General features: G+C 45.1%; 1 protein-coding gene across 8 annotated transcripts in view; it reads right to left on the bottom strand.

The window, feature by feature from the left end:
* The window catches only part of PDE1C (phosphodiesterase 1C), a 570,553-nt gene that overhangs the window by 471,250 nt on the left and 84,819 nt on the right, over window positions 1–14,484 (bottom strand). The window contains exon 1 of one of the 8 annotated variants that reach the window (XM_072764677.1): window positions 14,107–14,241. The exons of 6 other annotated variants lie outside the window; for them this stretch is intronic. In XM_072764677.1, coding sequence (XP_072620778.1) covers window positions 14,107–14,191 — 85 coding nt within the window. In that variant the 5' untranslated portion in view covers window positions 14,192–14,241. Of the gene's footprint in view, window positions 1–14,106; window positions 14,242–14,484 lie in introns of those variants that run through there. One more of the 8 variants, XM_072764668.1, reaches the window with a different exon arrangement.

Genomic DNA, 14,484 nt, shown 5'->3' on the forward strand with positions numbered 1-14,484 from the left:
CTTGTTACAGTCTTTATCTTAAAGTCCATTTTGTCTAAGTATTGATACCCCAGCTTTTTTTTCACTTCCATTTGCATGAATAAATGCTTTTCTATCCCTTCACTTTCAAACTGTATCTGCCTTTAGATGTGAAATGAGTCTCGCATATAATTGAGTCTTGCTTTTTTATCCACTCATTCACTTTATGTCTTTTATTAGAGCATTTAGTCCATTTACATTTAAAGTAATTATTTATAGATATGTGTTTATTTTTTGCCATTTTGTTACTTGTTTTATGGTTGTTTTTGTAGTTCTCTGTTCCTTTCTTCTCTTGTTCTTTTCTGTCATGATTTGCTGGCTTTCTTGAGATTCCTTTCTCTTCATTTTTTTCCCAGTCTATTACTGGTTTTTAATTTGTGGTTACCACTCAGTTTATATATAACATCTTATGCATATAGCAGTCTATTTTAAGTTGATGGTTGCTTAAGTTTGAACTCATTCTTTATTCTCCTCCTCTGTCATTTTAGATATATATCATTATTTTACATCTCTTTATTTTATGAATCCCTTGACTGATATATATAGATAAACTTAATTTTACTGCTTTTGTGCTTACTACTTTTCTTACTTCCATTTATGTTCTTTCCTTCCCACGCAAAAATTTCCCTTTAACATTTCCTGTAGGATTGGTTTAGTGGTCAGAAATCCCCTAACTTTTGTTTGTTTGGAAAACTTTTTATCTCTCCTTCCATTCTGAAGGATAACCTTGCTGGATAGAGTATTCTTGGCTGCAGGTACTTTTAGCATTTTGAATCTATCATGGCATTCCTTTCTGGCATGTAGTATTTCTGCTAAAAAAAAAAATCCACTAATGGCCTTATAAGGTTTCCCTTGTATGTAACTGTTTTCTTTTCTCTTGCTGCTTTAAAATTCTCTCTTTATCATTACTTTTTGCCATTTTAATTACTGTGTGTTGGTATTGACCTCTTTGGGTTGATTTTGTTGGGGTCTCTCTGTGCCTCCCATATCTGGATTTCTGTTCCTTCCCCAGATTCAGAAGATTTTCAGCTCTTATTTTTTCAAATACATTTTCTGTCCCCTTTTCTCTCTCTTCTTCTAGGATACCACAATGTGAATTTTATTACATTTGATAGTGTCACTGAGGTCCCTAAGTCTATTTTCATTTTTTATTATTTTTTTCTCTCTCCTGTTCTCTCCATTACTCTATCCTCCAGGTTGCTGATCCATTCTTCTGCTTCCTCTACCATTTGTTCTATCTAGTGTATTTTTAACTTCAGTTACTGAGTTCTTCATCTCCGATTGGTTCTTTTTTATGTTTTCAATCACTTTGTTGAGGGTCTCATTGAGGTCCTCCACTCTTGTCAAGTCCAGTTAATATATTTATGACTTTTGCTTTAAATTCTCTATCAAGCATGTTACTTATCTCCATTCCATTTAGCTCTCTTGCTATGATTTTGTCCTATTCTTTCATTTGGGACATATTCCTCTGTCTCCTCATTTTGTCTAATTCTGTGTGTCTGTTTCTGTGTTAGGAAAGTCAGCTACTTCTTCTGCTCTTACAGTAGTGGCCTGATAAAGAAGAGATCCTGTGGTGCCCTGCAAAGCAATGTCTCCCTGTTTACCAGAACCTGGTGCTTCAGGGATGTCTCTTATGCACATTGTGTACACCCTACTGTTGTCGCTGAGCTGCATTTGCCTTCAGTCCAGTTGACTTCAAGGTCTCTTTTTGCCTGATGTCAGCAGGGTTTTGTCTCCATGTTGTTAGTGGGCCAGTTGTGAGGCTGCTTGGGCTTGACTGAGTCAGACCAGGCATTCACCAGAGATGCAGTAGCACTGAACTACAAGGTACTTTTCCTGTGTTGTCTCTTAAGAAGCCTTCATTTGGGGCAGCACCTGTAGTCTGACCAGATGTCTGTCCCTAGCCCACTGATGGGGCTACAGATGGACTGGTGTGTACGGTTATCTCCCCAGGGCAGGAGTCACTTTGGAGTTATACTGTCCCCTGTCAATGCTGCTTGCACACTGCTAGGCTTATGGCACCACTTTAAATGGGCTTTGGCCAAGAGTGTATTGGAGGGCAAAGGATTGCAGGAGAACATGGGGGCAGGGTATGCAGTGTTAATAAGATTTGCATAGGTCTTTTGTAGAAGGAGACCCAGAGCTGCTTTAGAAAACTCCTGCCACATGACTGGAGGGGACAAGTCCTCAGGAGAGCATGGGGGGCAAAGTGCATGGTGCCAGAAAGGTCCAGGGACAGGAGGTGTATAGGGGAGGTGAGGGGGTGGATCCACAGAAGCACAGAGGAGCAGAGTGAGCAGTGTTAGCAAGTTAGGTAGTGAGTGTTGGCATCACACTGGTTCCTGCAGGTGTCTGTGTGTGTCTAGGCAAGGGGCAGGGGAGCAAAACGGTGCCCACCAGCTCCTTTGTTCCTAGAGGAGTCTCTGAATGATCCCTCCAACACATGCTCTAAGATTAGTAAACAAATCTCCTCCCTGCATACTCCAGGTGTTTTTCAAATTGCTGCTTCTATGCTGTATCTCAGCAGGACGATTGTGCTGTCTCTTTAAGGGCAGGGATTCAGTTTCCTATCCCCCTTCCAGCTCTCCCAGAGCCCAGTCTACTGATTTTTAAAGTTCCAGGTGTTAAGCCTCACTGGTTATAACAATTAATGAAATTTCGCCCCTCTGGTTTTCAAAGTCAAATATTATGGAGATTCATCTTCTCCATGCAAGTTCCTAGTACCTGGGGTCCCTGATGTGAGGGTCTGTTTCCTTCCTCTCTTTGAGTCTGAAACATCTCTCCCTCCTGTAGACAGTCCCTGTGGGCCTACTGAGCTCCCATTTGCATCTCTGCCTTTTCTACTCACTCTGATGTGTCTTCTTCTCTACATTTAGCTGTGGAGAGTCTGTTCTGCCCATCTTTGGGTCATTTTCTGGGTTATTTACACTGATGTGGGTGTTTTCTAGTTGTATCTATGGGACAGGTGAAGTTAGGATCTTCCTACTCTGCCTTTTCCCCATAAGTCTCATACTGGACAGTTTCAAACTGAAGGGCAGAGAGATCAGTTGTATGCTCCAAAAGAACATTCTAGCTGCTGTGTTGAGAAGAGTGTGGAGGGGAGGCCAATTGGAAATATTGCAATATTGGAACTCAGTAGGATAAGAGGAGGTCTAAACTACGGCAGGGGAGATGGAAGGGAAAGTATGAATAGGAAAGAGTTTAGAGGGGCACCTGGCTGGTTCAGTTAGTAGAGTATATGACTCTTGATCTCAGAGTCCTGAATTCAAGTCCCTCACTGAGCATGAAGACTACTTAAAAAACAAACAAACAAACAAAAAAAACAGAATGAGTTTAGGGAAGAAAATCAACAGGACATGATGGCTAATTAGATGAGATGGGGATGAGGACGCAGGAAAAGGAATCTTAGGTTCCCAAATTTCTGCTTCAGATGCCTGAGCTTTCTGTCCAGAAACTGGATTTGAGTCACTGTTCTGAAACAAGGCACTCAAATTTCTTGAAGCCCCAGTTTCTCCACCTACAAAATGGAGCTGCTCATAGTTCTCCTGCAAGGTTACTGGCCAACCAAATAAGATGGTGCTTGGAAAAGTGCTTAACAAATAGCAAAACCTTGTTATTATCATCAACAACATGGGGATAACAACTTGCATAACTGCATTATTACCCCCAAAAAACAACCTCTTTGAAACTGTCTCTAAGACTAGGCTTAAATTCTTACACAAATGGCCTAAATTCTGCATCTTTTAAACCTTTCTCACTGTCTTAAACAGTTGACCTCATGAATGACCCAGATGAGAAAGGAAGAAAAGGCATCTCATCGGAAGGTTGGGTTTCCCTGGGGCCCAGCAAATGGTTAGGATCTGCTTCAGCACAGACTTCTGCTGGTTCCCTCCTTAAGAGATGTTGGATTCCCCCTTCAAAACTTACTGACTTAAAACTTGAAAATCTAAAGTAACTTCCAACGGTTTAAGAAAGATGAGTCACTAGACACAATGAGCTATACTTTGTGACCACAAGGTAAGCATCTAAGTCAGCCAAATACCTTCAGGTTTGGCATGAACTAAGGAAAGAGAAAAGAGAAGGTAAACGAAGTAAGATTTATAAGCACCTGGGGGGGTCTCATTACTGGGCCAGCACTATATAAATGTCATAATCATATATAGATATTATTATTCCTATTTTACAAGATTTAGAAAGGTAAAGAGAGTGGTCAAATATCTCACCATTCATATCTCATAAATGGTGAACATCAGAGCTAATCAATTCAACTTCTGATTTGTCCAAAAATAAAGAAGGAACATTCTTTCTACTTTATACACTACAATAATTCTTTGAGATGATCTCCAATAGACAATATGTCTAATGAATAAAATATATAATTCAGCAGATCCAGCACAGCATTTTAACCCAAAAAATAATAAAATAGGAAAGAGGACTAGACCTGAACCCTGAAGGCCTGCATTGAAACCCTCACTCATCAGGGACTACTCCATCTGCAACCCCACTTACAAAAGCTGAATTAAACAACCTTAAAGGCCCTTTCTTAAATGCTAAACAAATGCTGGTGATTAGTAATGATGCAAGTCCAAGATAGCTAATCCTTCTCTTATGTTCTTCTCCAAGCTCATGGAATCACACCTGAGTCACTCTATGCCATCATCAAGAAGAGAAAAAGCACACTAGAGAAGCAGAAAGGAAAAGCCAATCAATTAACATGATTTCCTCCCAGAGAAACAAATCTCCATAGCAGCACGTGTGGACTGATCTTCATGGATGGAGTCTTGAGTAGTTTGGACCTTTGTTCAGCAGATACTGCCCTTCCATAAATAAAAACCAACTTCCAGTAACTTTGCTTCCAAGCCCTACTTCCCCAGGGCTCCTTGGGGAAGGCCTGGTTCTCAGGCCAAGCTCCCACCACACTCCAGAGCCTGCCCACCAAATGGCACAGGAAGTGCCAAGCAGCTCTCCCCAGAGCAGCTGGCACCAATTACCCAGACCCTGCTGGAAGCGCTGGGCTGGGGTAAGGCAGGCATTCCAGATACCAGCCTGGTCAAAAATCCTATCCTAAAACAAAGACAGCCTTGCAGCCCTGCCAGCACTCAACATAAGTGTCTGGTGGGGGTCTGTGGGAGGCAGCCAGGGGGCAGGCTGGCAAGCACCATCCAGGAAAGCAGCTGTGGGCCTGGGAGACTTGCCCATTCCCTGATTGCAGGGCCTCTCCATCATCACAACCAACAGCTACCAATTATTGGGCACCTAGAGCGAGCTAGGTTCTTACATTCTTCATCCTATTGAACTCTCCCAACACAACAAAGAAGGAACTGTTATGCCCGTTTCCAAATGCGGAAACTGAGGTTCAAAGAAATTCATGATCTTTCCAACAGTCACAGGGACAGGATGAGCCAGCACTGGGCCTAGAGCCCAGGTCTCCTATATTATCTTCCTTTCTACCTACCATCCTGGCCTGGGAGAACTAATCATCTAAAAAAACGGCCTAGAAATTAGAAATTAGGGACTTGTGTTGCAAAGCCATCACAAGTGACACACTAAATCCTAAAAGATGACAAATTGGTTGAGAAGATGGGAGCATTTGTAGGTCCACCATAAATTCTTCGAGAATAACTACACAGCATCAGGACACCAATGCCCAAGGACACAAAAGTGAATGCCTTTGGTAAGAAATGCCAATTCTGAACATCAGAAAACAGAAGCTCAAGGTCATAATTACAGCTTTTCCATAATTACAGCTTTTCAAAGAACAGTACATATAAGTACTTGATCAAGCAGGCCTGAGAGTTGGTTATTACCATTAACCTCATGATAATAATATTATTGTAGAAATATATTATCATTATGGATATATATTATGAATATAATAATAACATAAAAATATTATAATAAACATTTATACAGAACTTACTATGTACCACATGCTGTTTGGAGTGCTTGATGTACATTAACTCATTTAATCTTCCAACACCCCAGGAGACAGGTAATATAATTATCTCCATTTAACAGATGAGCACATCGAGATGCTCTTGGATGGTAACTTGTCCAAGATCACACAGCTAAAAAACTCTGAACCCAAAATTCAAAGCAAGGTAGTCAAGTTCCAGAATCCATGCTCTTAACCTCTGTACATACCTCCTCTCAAAACCAGTAAGCATTTATTAAGCAGAACCCATGCTAGATGCTCCCATAACTACTATCTATTATCACATTTATTGTTCATAATAAACAAATCTAGGAACGTGAATTGAAGCCATGAAGGCTTCCTATACCATCAGAATGGACCTAACCTTGCTGACAAACACACACTTGGAAATCTCCACCCATTTGTTCCATTTCCCACTAGGATTTGATATCATGGTCACTTGCCTTTGCTTCCTCCCTTGAGTCTAAGCTCAGTGGTCATCAAACTCACTGTGAATCAGAATTACCACACCAAATTATATACACACAATCTAGGTTACTTACTCCAAGAATAATTTTAACCCTTCGCTAGTCTTACATCCAATTTACCTCTACTTTGCACTGAACTCTGTGAAGCATCTTTCACCAGAAATCCCAGTGCACCTCATTTAGCCATTCCCCTGCACCTTCCCACTCTGGGAAAGTTATGATGGCCCTTAGGACTCAAGGCTCACCTCCTTCCCAAGTGGCAGGAACCACAGAGATTTCCTTACTCAACCAGTTCATTTACAGATGGAGAAACTGATGCCCATGGTAAGTGATTCATCCAGGATTAAAGAGCAAAGTTAGTAAAAAACTAACCCCAACTCCCAATTCTGAGTCCAGTGTGTGTTTTCTATCATACTAGGCATTTTCCCCCATGGTTTGCCCTGCCCTTCCACAGAGTCTGGTTCAGTGCTATATTCAGCAGATGTTTATTAACTTCCAATAATAATAGTGCTGTAGATTGTGCCCCCCAAAATCTATATGTTGAACACTAACCCCCAATGTGATGATATTAGGAGGTGGGGCCTTTGGGCAGTAATTAAGGTCATGAGGGTAGAGCCCTCATAAATAGGATTAGCACCCTTATAAAAGAGATGCCGGAGAGGTCTCTTGACCTTTCTGTCATGTGAGGACACAGAGAGAATATGGCCATCTATGAACCAGGAAGCAGGCCCTCCCCAGACACCAAATCTGTTGGTGCCTTCCAGCCTCCAGAACCGTGAGAAATCAATTTCTGCTGTTTAAGCCACCGAGTCTGTGGTATTCTGTTACAGCAACCCAAATGGCCTAAGACAATGCCTAGGAGCTCTACTTGCATTTTATCTCATTTAATGTTCCAATCCAGCAACGTAGCTTAGGACACTGAACTGCAACCATGTGATGCCACCTCTCCAACATCACAACCAAAGGAAGATGGGGTTCAAATTGTGAACCCCAAGTGACTAATTCCAGAGCTAGTTCTATTCCAAACTCTAATAACCATTCTGGTCCCCTTTTCCTTCTATGTCCCGGGACAGATCCACAGGCCTGGCTCAGAAAGACATTCCTGCAATGCTGGAACTACTCCAATTTCCCCATGGCTTCAGGTGGATTCTTTCCAGGTCCAAGGAGGCTAGGTAAACTTTCCAGGTACACCGTGTGGCCTAGGGAGGAGTGTCAGTCCATAGGATGGCAGAAGAGTGCCCAATGCACACTTAGCTCGTGTTCCCGTCTGGTGCCGGGGACCAGCATGGTTGTACAGGGCTTCCTGGTGGCTACTCCCACACCAGTACAGGCTGACCTATCGCTGAACCTACTCCAGAGCACACCCGCAAACCCTCAAGACCATACCACCAACCCTCATCCATTCCTGGCCAGAGCCAGCTCTAGCCACAGCATAATTTCAGGTGAAGGAAAGGAACAGTGAGCAAAGACACACAGTGTGACAGACAGGCACCACGCATGGCACATCATTTAGGCACATCCAGGATGTGATCCACCCACAAGGAAGGTGATACTACTCCATTCGTTCTAAGAAGAAAACTGAGGCTCAGAAAAGCTAACTGACTTGCCTAGCCAGCACAATAAGTATTTGTGTGACTCCAAAGCTCAGGGTTTCTCACTACAAATGCAAACTCTCTGCAGACACACATCTCTAACACTGTGTACTCGGGTTGCTGGCTGACAATCAGAACCCCATCGTGAGGGCCTCATTCCTCAAGCTCACGGTACATCTGCCCTTTGTTGGAATGTAAATGCTGTCAAGAGGGGGGCACGATTTTTAATCAGTATGAAGTCTTCCTAATAACAAGAAGCTTTTTGATGGCATTTTAGAGTTAAAGCAATTTTTTCTTGCATAACTTCACCTGATTCTCACCACAGTTCCATAACTGAGACTCACACTCCCCATTTCACAAGTGTGAAGGTCTTGCCTCCACCCAGACCGACAGGCAGGTGGAAAGCAGACAAGTCATGAGCACTGAGTCCGCCCTGGACTGAGAAAACTCTGAGCCATATGCACCAAGGGTGACCGGGGGCCTCTACACCTGGGCTGGAGAGTGGGCCCTACTCCCAGGGCATACAGCCAAGTCACCCTGGCCTCATTTACCACAGAGTCCTGCTACCCCACCAGAAGCCCTGTGACAGAAGCATCCATTAGCAGGCCTCCTCCACTTAGCATGGGTTCCCAGCTCCCACAATCCAATGCAGAACAGGAACCCTCACTCCCAGCCCCCAGGGCCTTTGCTGTCTAGGGGACCCTTATGTTTCCTCCTCTGGGACAACCTCACAGAGAGAAACATAGGGCAAGGGAGCTAGTGGCAGTTGCTACAGGAAACACATCCCTCTGTTAGCAACACCGTTTCAGTACAGGCCTAGAATTTTCCACACCACCAGGTTCATTTTTGAAGGAAGTAGCTTCTTTGCCATATACCCCACCAACTTCATATCCTCCTAGCCCTTGGCTTCACCTATTTCTTCTGACACCCTAGAGATGATCACTGAGGGGAGAAGGGAAGTGAGAGCCCTCTTGGAGCCCCATTTTCTCATCTGTAGAATAAGTGGTGAGGAGTACCAAAAGAGATTAAGAGAGGCCGACTCAGTTGGTTTTAAAAGAAGAGTTGTTTTTGGTTTTCGCAGACAGACTTCACTTTGAAGGGAAGGCTAAGAGAGGGACTGTCTACTTACTCCACCCTGGAGAAACCATGTGACTAGTTGGTGTGAGGGCCAAGGGCAGGTCACCCCAAAATGTGCTACTTTGGCATGCAAATTATTTCAAGCTGAAAACAATCAAGGCCCAAAAGACTTAGAAAGAAACTTAGATATCCCCCTCCACCCCCACTCCACCCAACTGCCTAAAAGAATTTAGAGTACCTGCTCCAGGAAGAGAACCATGGATAACTATATTATAATATGAACTAAGGCAGGGGATCCCTGGGTGGCTCGGCGGTTTGGCGCCTGCCTTTGGCCCAGGGCGTGATCCCGGAGTCCCGGGATCGAGTCCCGCGTTGGGTTCCCGGCATGGAGCCCGCTTCTCCCTCTCCCTGTGTCTCTGCCTCTCTCTCCTCTCTCTATGACTATCATGAATAAATAATTTTAAAAAAAATTTTTTAAAATATGAACTAAGGGGTAGTAGACAGGGAGAAACTTAGCAAAGTTGATTTGTTAAAATTCCTCTCTATGCTCCCTTGTTTCTGAAACAAGGAAACAAACATTTGTTTAGCAAACATTTACTCTTTTCCATCTTCTTGTTAATTGCTTTCCTTCCCTTTGAAGTTTCAGACCCCTACCTCTTTCTCCTCAGTTCAGGATGACATACATATTTCATTTTGTCTGACTATCTTTGGAACCTCATGTCTGTGTGGATTCCCAGTATGTACATAATTAAATTTGATTTTCTTCTGTTTATCTGTCTCATTTCAATTTGATTCTTAGTTCAGCTAGAAGAATCTTAGAGGGTAGAGAAATTTTTTTTCCCTAACACTGGCAACTATGGGTGTGGACTACAGATATCTGTATGTTTCAAAGCAAGTCTTAACTGCCACACACTGATGTTGGCAGGAATAGGAGTCCTCCTTCCTGGGAGAAATATTTATAATATACATAACACAGCACTTACAAATATTATACACACACACACACGCATGCACACAGACATAGAAAGAAAGAGAGAGGAAGGGGAGAGAGAGAGTGAGGCACCCTTGAATATGTAGGGGTTAAAGGCATCAGTACACTACACAATTGAAAATCCACATATAACTTAGATTCCCTAAAAACTTAACTACTAATAGCCTACTGTTGACTAGAAGCTTTGTTGATAGCATAAACAGTTGACTAACATACATTTTGTATGTTATATGTACGACATGCTATATTTGTTATTAAGATCGTCATAACAAAGAGAAAATACATTGTACTGTACTATACTGTATTTACTGGAAAATATTCATGTATAAGTGGACCTGTGCAGTTCAAACTTGTGTTGTTCAAGGGTCATCTTAGATATGTATATAGGGGGATATATATATATGTATATATTCACACACACACACACACATATATATATATATATATTCACACACATATACACACACACACACACACACAGAAACATATATGTATATATGCGTTGGGGCACCTGGGTGACTGAGTCAGTTAAGGAGTCTTGGCTCAGGTCTTGATCTCAGGGTCATAAGTTCAAGGCTCCATGCCTACTGTGCATATACAATGTATATTATTGATATATATTAATTATATAATTATGTGATTAATATACAGTAAGTGTATATTATATAATTAATATATAGTATCATATTTATATGTTATCTATAATTAATATATTAGTTCTGTGTATAATTAGCATGTACTACTATGCACTAAGACCACCTGTAAATTAAAGTAAATTATAAAATTACCCAGAGGAAAAACATATAGGCAAAGGAAATAAAAATATAATTTTACAAAAGAAGTGAAATAACATGTGAAATTGAGATTCTTCTGTCCACCTCTCAAACCAGCAACTTTTTTTGAAATTATAGTGTCTGGTATTCATGTGAGTGTATGAGCAGCTTGATAAACTGCTGTAGGAGTATACGCGGGTATTTGCAGAGGTTAGTTGAGCAATAAATGTGTTTTAAAATCCCCAAAAATAGAGAGTCATAGACTAAGCAATCATACTTCTAGAAATGTATCTTCAGAAGTATTTACGGATGTTCTCAAATATTTAGTCCTTTTCCACTATTATGGCAAAAAATCAAGACACTAAATAACCAACAATAGGAAACTGATTAAATAAATGCTTTAAATATAGCATGAAGCAAAGCTAATAAGATTTTAAATAGATTATCAAATATTATGATTGCATTTTGTTTTAAAAAGTATATACACAAAAAAGTACTAGGAGTATATAAATATATGTTAATAATATTTAGCATTGGGTGATAACATTACAAGTGATTTTCTTCTTCCTTTTTGATTATTTGTGTTTTCTCAAATGTTTATATTGGCCTAAAATTTCTAACATGTCTCTTAAGGTATTTACTAGTTTCTAACCTAGTAAAAAGTCATATATGGACAGGTCACATCACCTCAAGAGCACAAATTCCTTGAATACCAAGTTCTAAGTCTGATTTATCTTCATAACCTACCCCCATGATATTAGCTTAGGGCCTTGAATAATTACAATTGCCATTGATTGAATGTGCACTGTGTGGCAGGCATAGCGCTAAATTGTATCTTTTTTAAAAATTTTTTTTTCAATTTTTATTTATTTATGATAGTCACACAGGGGGGGGGGGTGGGCAGAGACACAGGCAGAGGGAGAAGCAGGCTCCATGCACCGGGAACCCGACGTCGGATTCGATCCCGGGGTCTCCAGGATCGCGCCCTGGGCCAAAGGCAGATGCTAAACTGCTGCGCCACCCAGGGATCCCTAAATTGTATCTTTTAATGCAGTAAAATTCAATAAGCATTTGTTGAAGAAAGCAGGGAAGAAAGACAGATGGAAAGGAGTATCTGAATAAATGTCCAGAGATCTGAAATAAGGTAGCAGCTCGCTCACCAGGAAGTGAGCAGCTCACTTTTGAGGTCCCTTCTAAGTAGCAGACCACACCAATGTGCTAAACCATTTCTTCTAGTGAGTACAGGAGCAAAAGGATGGAAGGGGTTAGGTGGGGGAGGACCTGGGTTTTAGAAGCCACACTTTTCAGAAGACCTCACAGGGAACTACTAGGTAAAGCTTTAAAAACCACTTTTAGAAGTTTCTTATCAGATTCAAGAAAACTAACGTTAACATGGCAATGGCCTTTTAATGATTTAAAGATAATAAATCATTTCTACAAAATGTAGAAATTTCTACATTTCTACAAAAACTCCCCAAGCAGCCACCATCACCATTAGAAGGTGAAAGATAAATTATACAGAGTTTCATAGGCGCCTAAATAAGTGATTCAGGGCAAGGGTGTGAACTCTCACAAAGGATGATGAGGCCAAGGGAGTGCAGAGAGAGAACGTCTTCCTGATAGAAGGACAGCAGAGGAGGTGGCCAGTGAGCAAGAGGCGGGGGAGACAAGGTTTCTCAATGCAGAGTTAGGGAAATGGCATTCCTGGTTGATGAAACAGCCTGATGGAAGGCTCTGAGCCTGGGACTTGAGGAAGGGCAAGCGATGATAAGTCTGTGGAAGACGCGGGTTTAAAGTGACAGTTGAGGCAGGAAAGGCGAGCTCAAGCCAGAATGGGGAGTCTTAGGAGACAGGCTAAGCAGTTCAGACTTAATTCTGGAAGCAGTGTGTTGTTCAGTCCGTGCCCCAGAAATCTTGGGCCACTTCATTAAAAGGAACAAAGGAGTTCCTAAGATAAGTTCCTCCCCGTTGGTTTCTTCTTGCCCCTCTGGCAACTTCTTGCTACCAGGGCGAGGAGCCCCTGCAGCCCACCAAAGAGCAAATTCACAGACCCTTCATTTTCAGAGATTTGGAGGTTCAGTTCAGATTTAACGCCACAATAACCTGAGCATAGACAGAAGCAGAAATGCTGGAGCAGCTCCTTGGCACCTGGCTTTGCCCTGTTGTTCTCCAAACTCTGACATTCCAGAAAGGAAACCCCCTCCCCTTTGCCCACCTCTCGGGGAGATGAGGAGGCAACCTCTGGCCACTTGTTTCAAAACGGTGCACAGCAGGGGACCAGCAGGGAGAGCTCGGGGAACTGTTCTCTCCGAAATCAGCCACCGGAGGGTCAGAGCCCTGTGGTCCTGGCTCTAATACACCCTCTGGTGCTCCTCCAGGTAACAGGTTGGAGAAGGAAAGAAAACAGGGAGCCACAGGGAGCCCCGAGGACCGCGGGCCGCTTTCCCTCAACTACTTCAGGAACACGATACACGCCGCCCTCCGCCCTCCCCCCTCCCCCCTCCCTCCCCCGGTGCCTGCACCCTGCGGGGTCCGGCGCTCCCTCTGCCTCCCCTCCTCTCCCTCCCCCCTCCCTCCCCCGGTGCCTGCACCCTGCGGGGTCCGGCGCTCCCTCTGCCTCCCCTCCTCTCCCTCCCCCCTCCCTCCCCCGGTGCCTGCACCCTGCGGGGTCCGGCGCTCCCTCTGCCTCCCCTCCCCTCCCCCCTCCCCCCTCCCTCCCCCGGTGCCTGCACCCTGCGGGGTCCGGCGCTCCCTCTGCCTCCCCTCCTCTCCCTCCCTCCCCCCTCCCTCCCCCGGTGCCTGCACCCCCCGGTCTGCCTCCCCCTCCGCGCACCTGTCTGAGCCTCTGCACCCCTCGCCCCCCACCTCTCCGGCTTTCTGTGGGTCTCTGACCCGACGTCCAGGTGCGCCCATCCGCGGCTCTGCGCGGCTCTGCCTCGGCTCCCGCGTCCAAGGCTCCCCTGGGCTTTCCCACCGCGGTGCTGCGGGGCCCCGGGCTCCGTCCCCCCCCCCCCCCCCCCGCATCCCTCTGCCTCCAGCCCCGTCCCTATCGCTCCTCTCGGGTTCGCGCTGCAGAGCTCGCAGCGGGGACCGAGCGGCTCGGGAAGGTGTAGCCCTGCAAGCCGGGGGCCCTGGGGCGCGGGGGACCCGCCTCTCCCCGCCCGCGGCCCCGCCGCCCCCTGGGCGCCCCCGGCCCCCGCCTCCAAAGGCCCCGCCGGCCGGTGGGGTGGGCCGGGGCGCGGAAAGTTCTCACCGATGGTGAAGCTGTAGCCATCGATGCTGAACGTGGCGCTCCGGCACTTTTTGAAGCCCTCTTTCCTGCCGCTGGCGTCCGTCATGGCTCGGCCGCGGCGTCCCCGGTGCCCTCCGCGCGGCCCCCGCCGGCCCGGCCCCGCCGCCGCCCGCTGCGAGCCCGACGCTCCGGCCGCGAGTCCGCCGAGGCGCTAGGAGCGCGGCGCGGTCAGGGCGAGGCGCCGCCGCCCCATCCCCGCCGCCGGTGCAGGTGGGCGCGAGGGCGCCCCGGAGCGCGGGTACGCGGGGGGGGGGGGAGGGTGCGGGGGGGGGTGCAGGGGGTGCAGGGGGTGCAGGGGGGTGCAGGGGGTGCGGGGGGTGCAGGGGGCGCAGGGGGCGC

Source organism: Vulpes vulpes, chromosome 7 (genome assembly GCF_048418805.1).
Source record: "Vulpes vulpes isolate BD-2025 chromosome 7, VulVul3, whole genome shotgun sequence".
In the NCBI taxonomy this organism is placed as follows: domain Eukaryota; kingdom Metazoa; phylum Chordata; class Mammalia; order Carnivora; family Canidae; genus Vulpes; species Vulpes vulpes.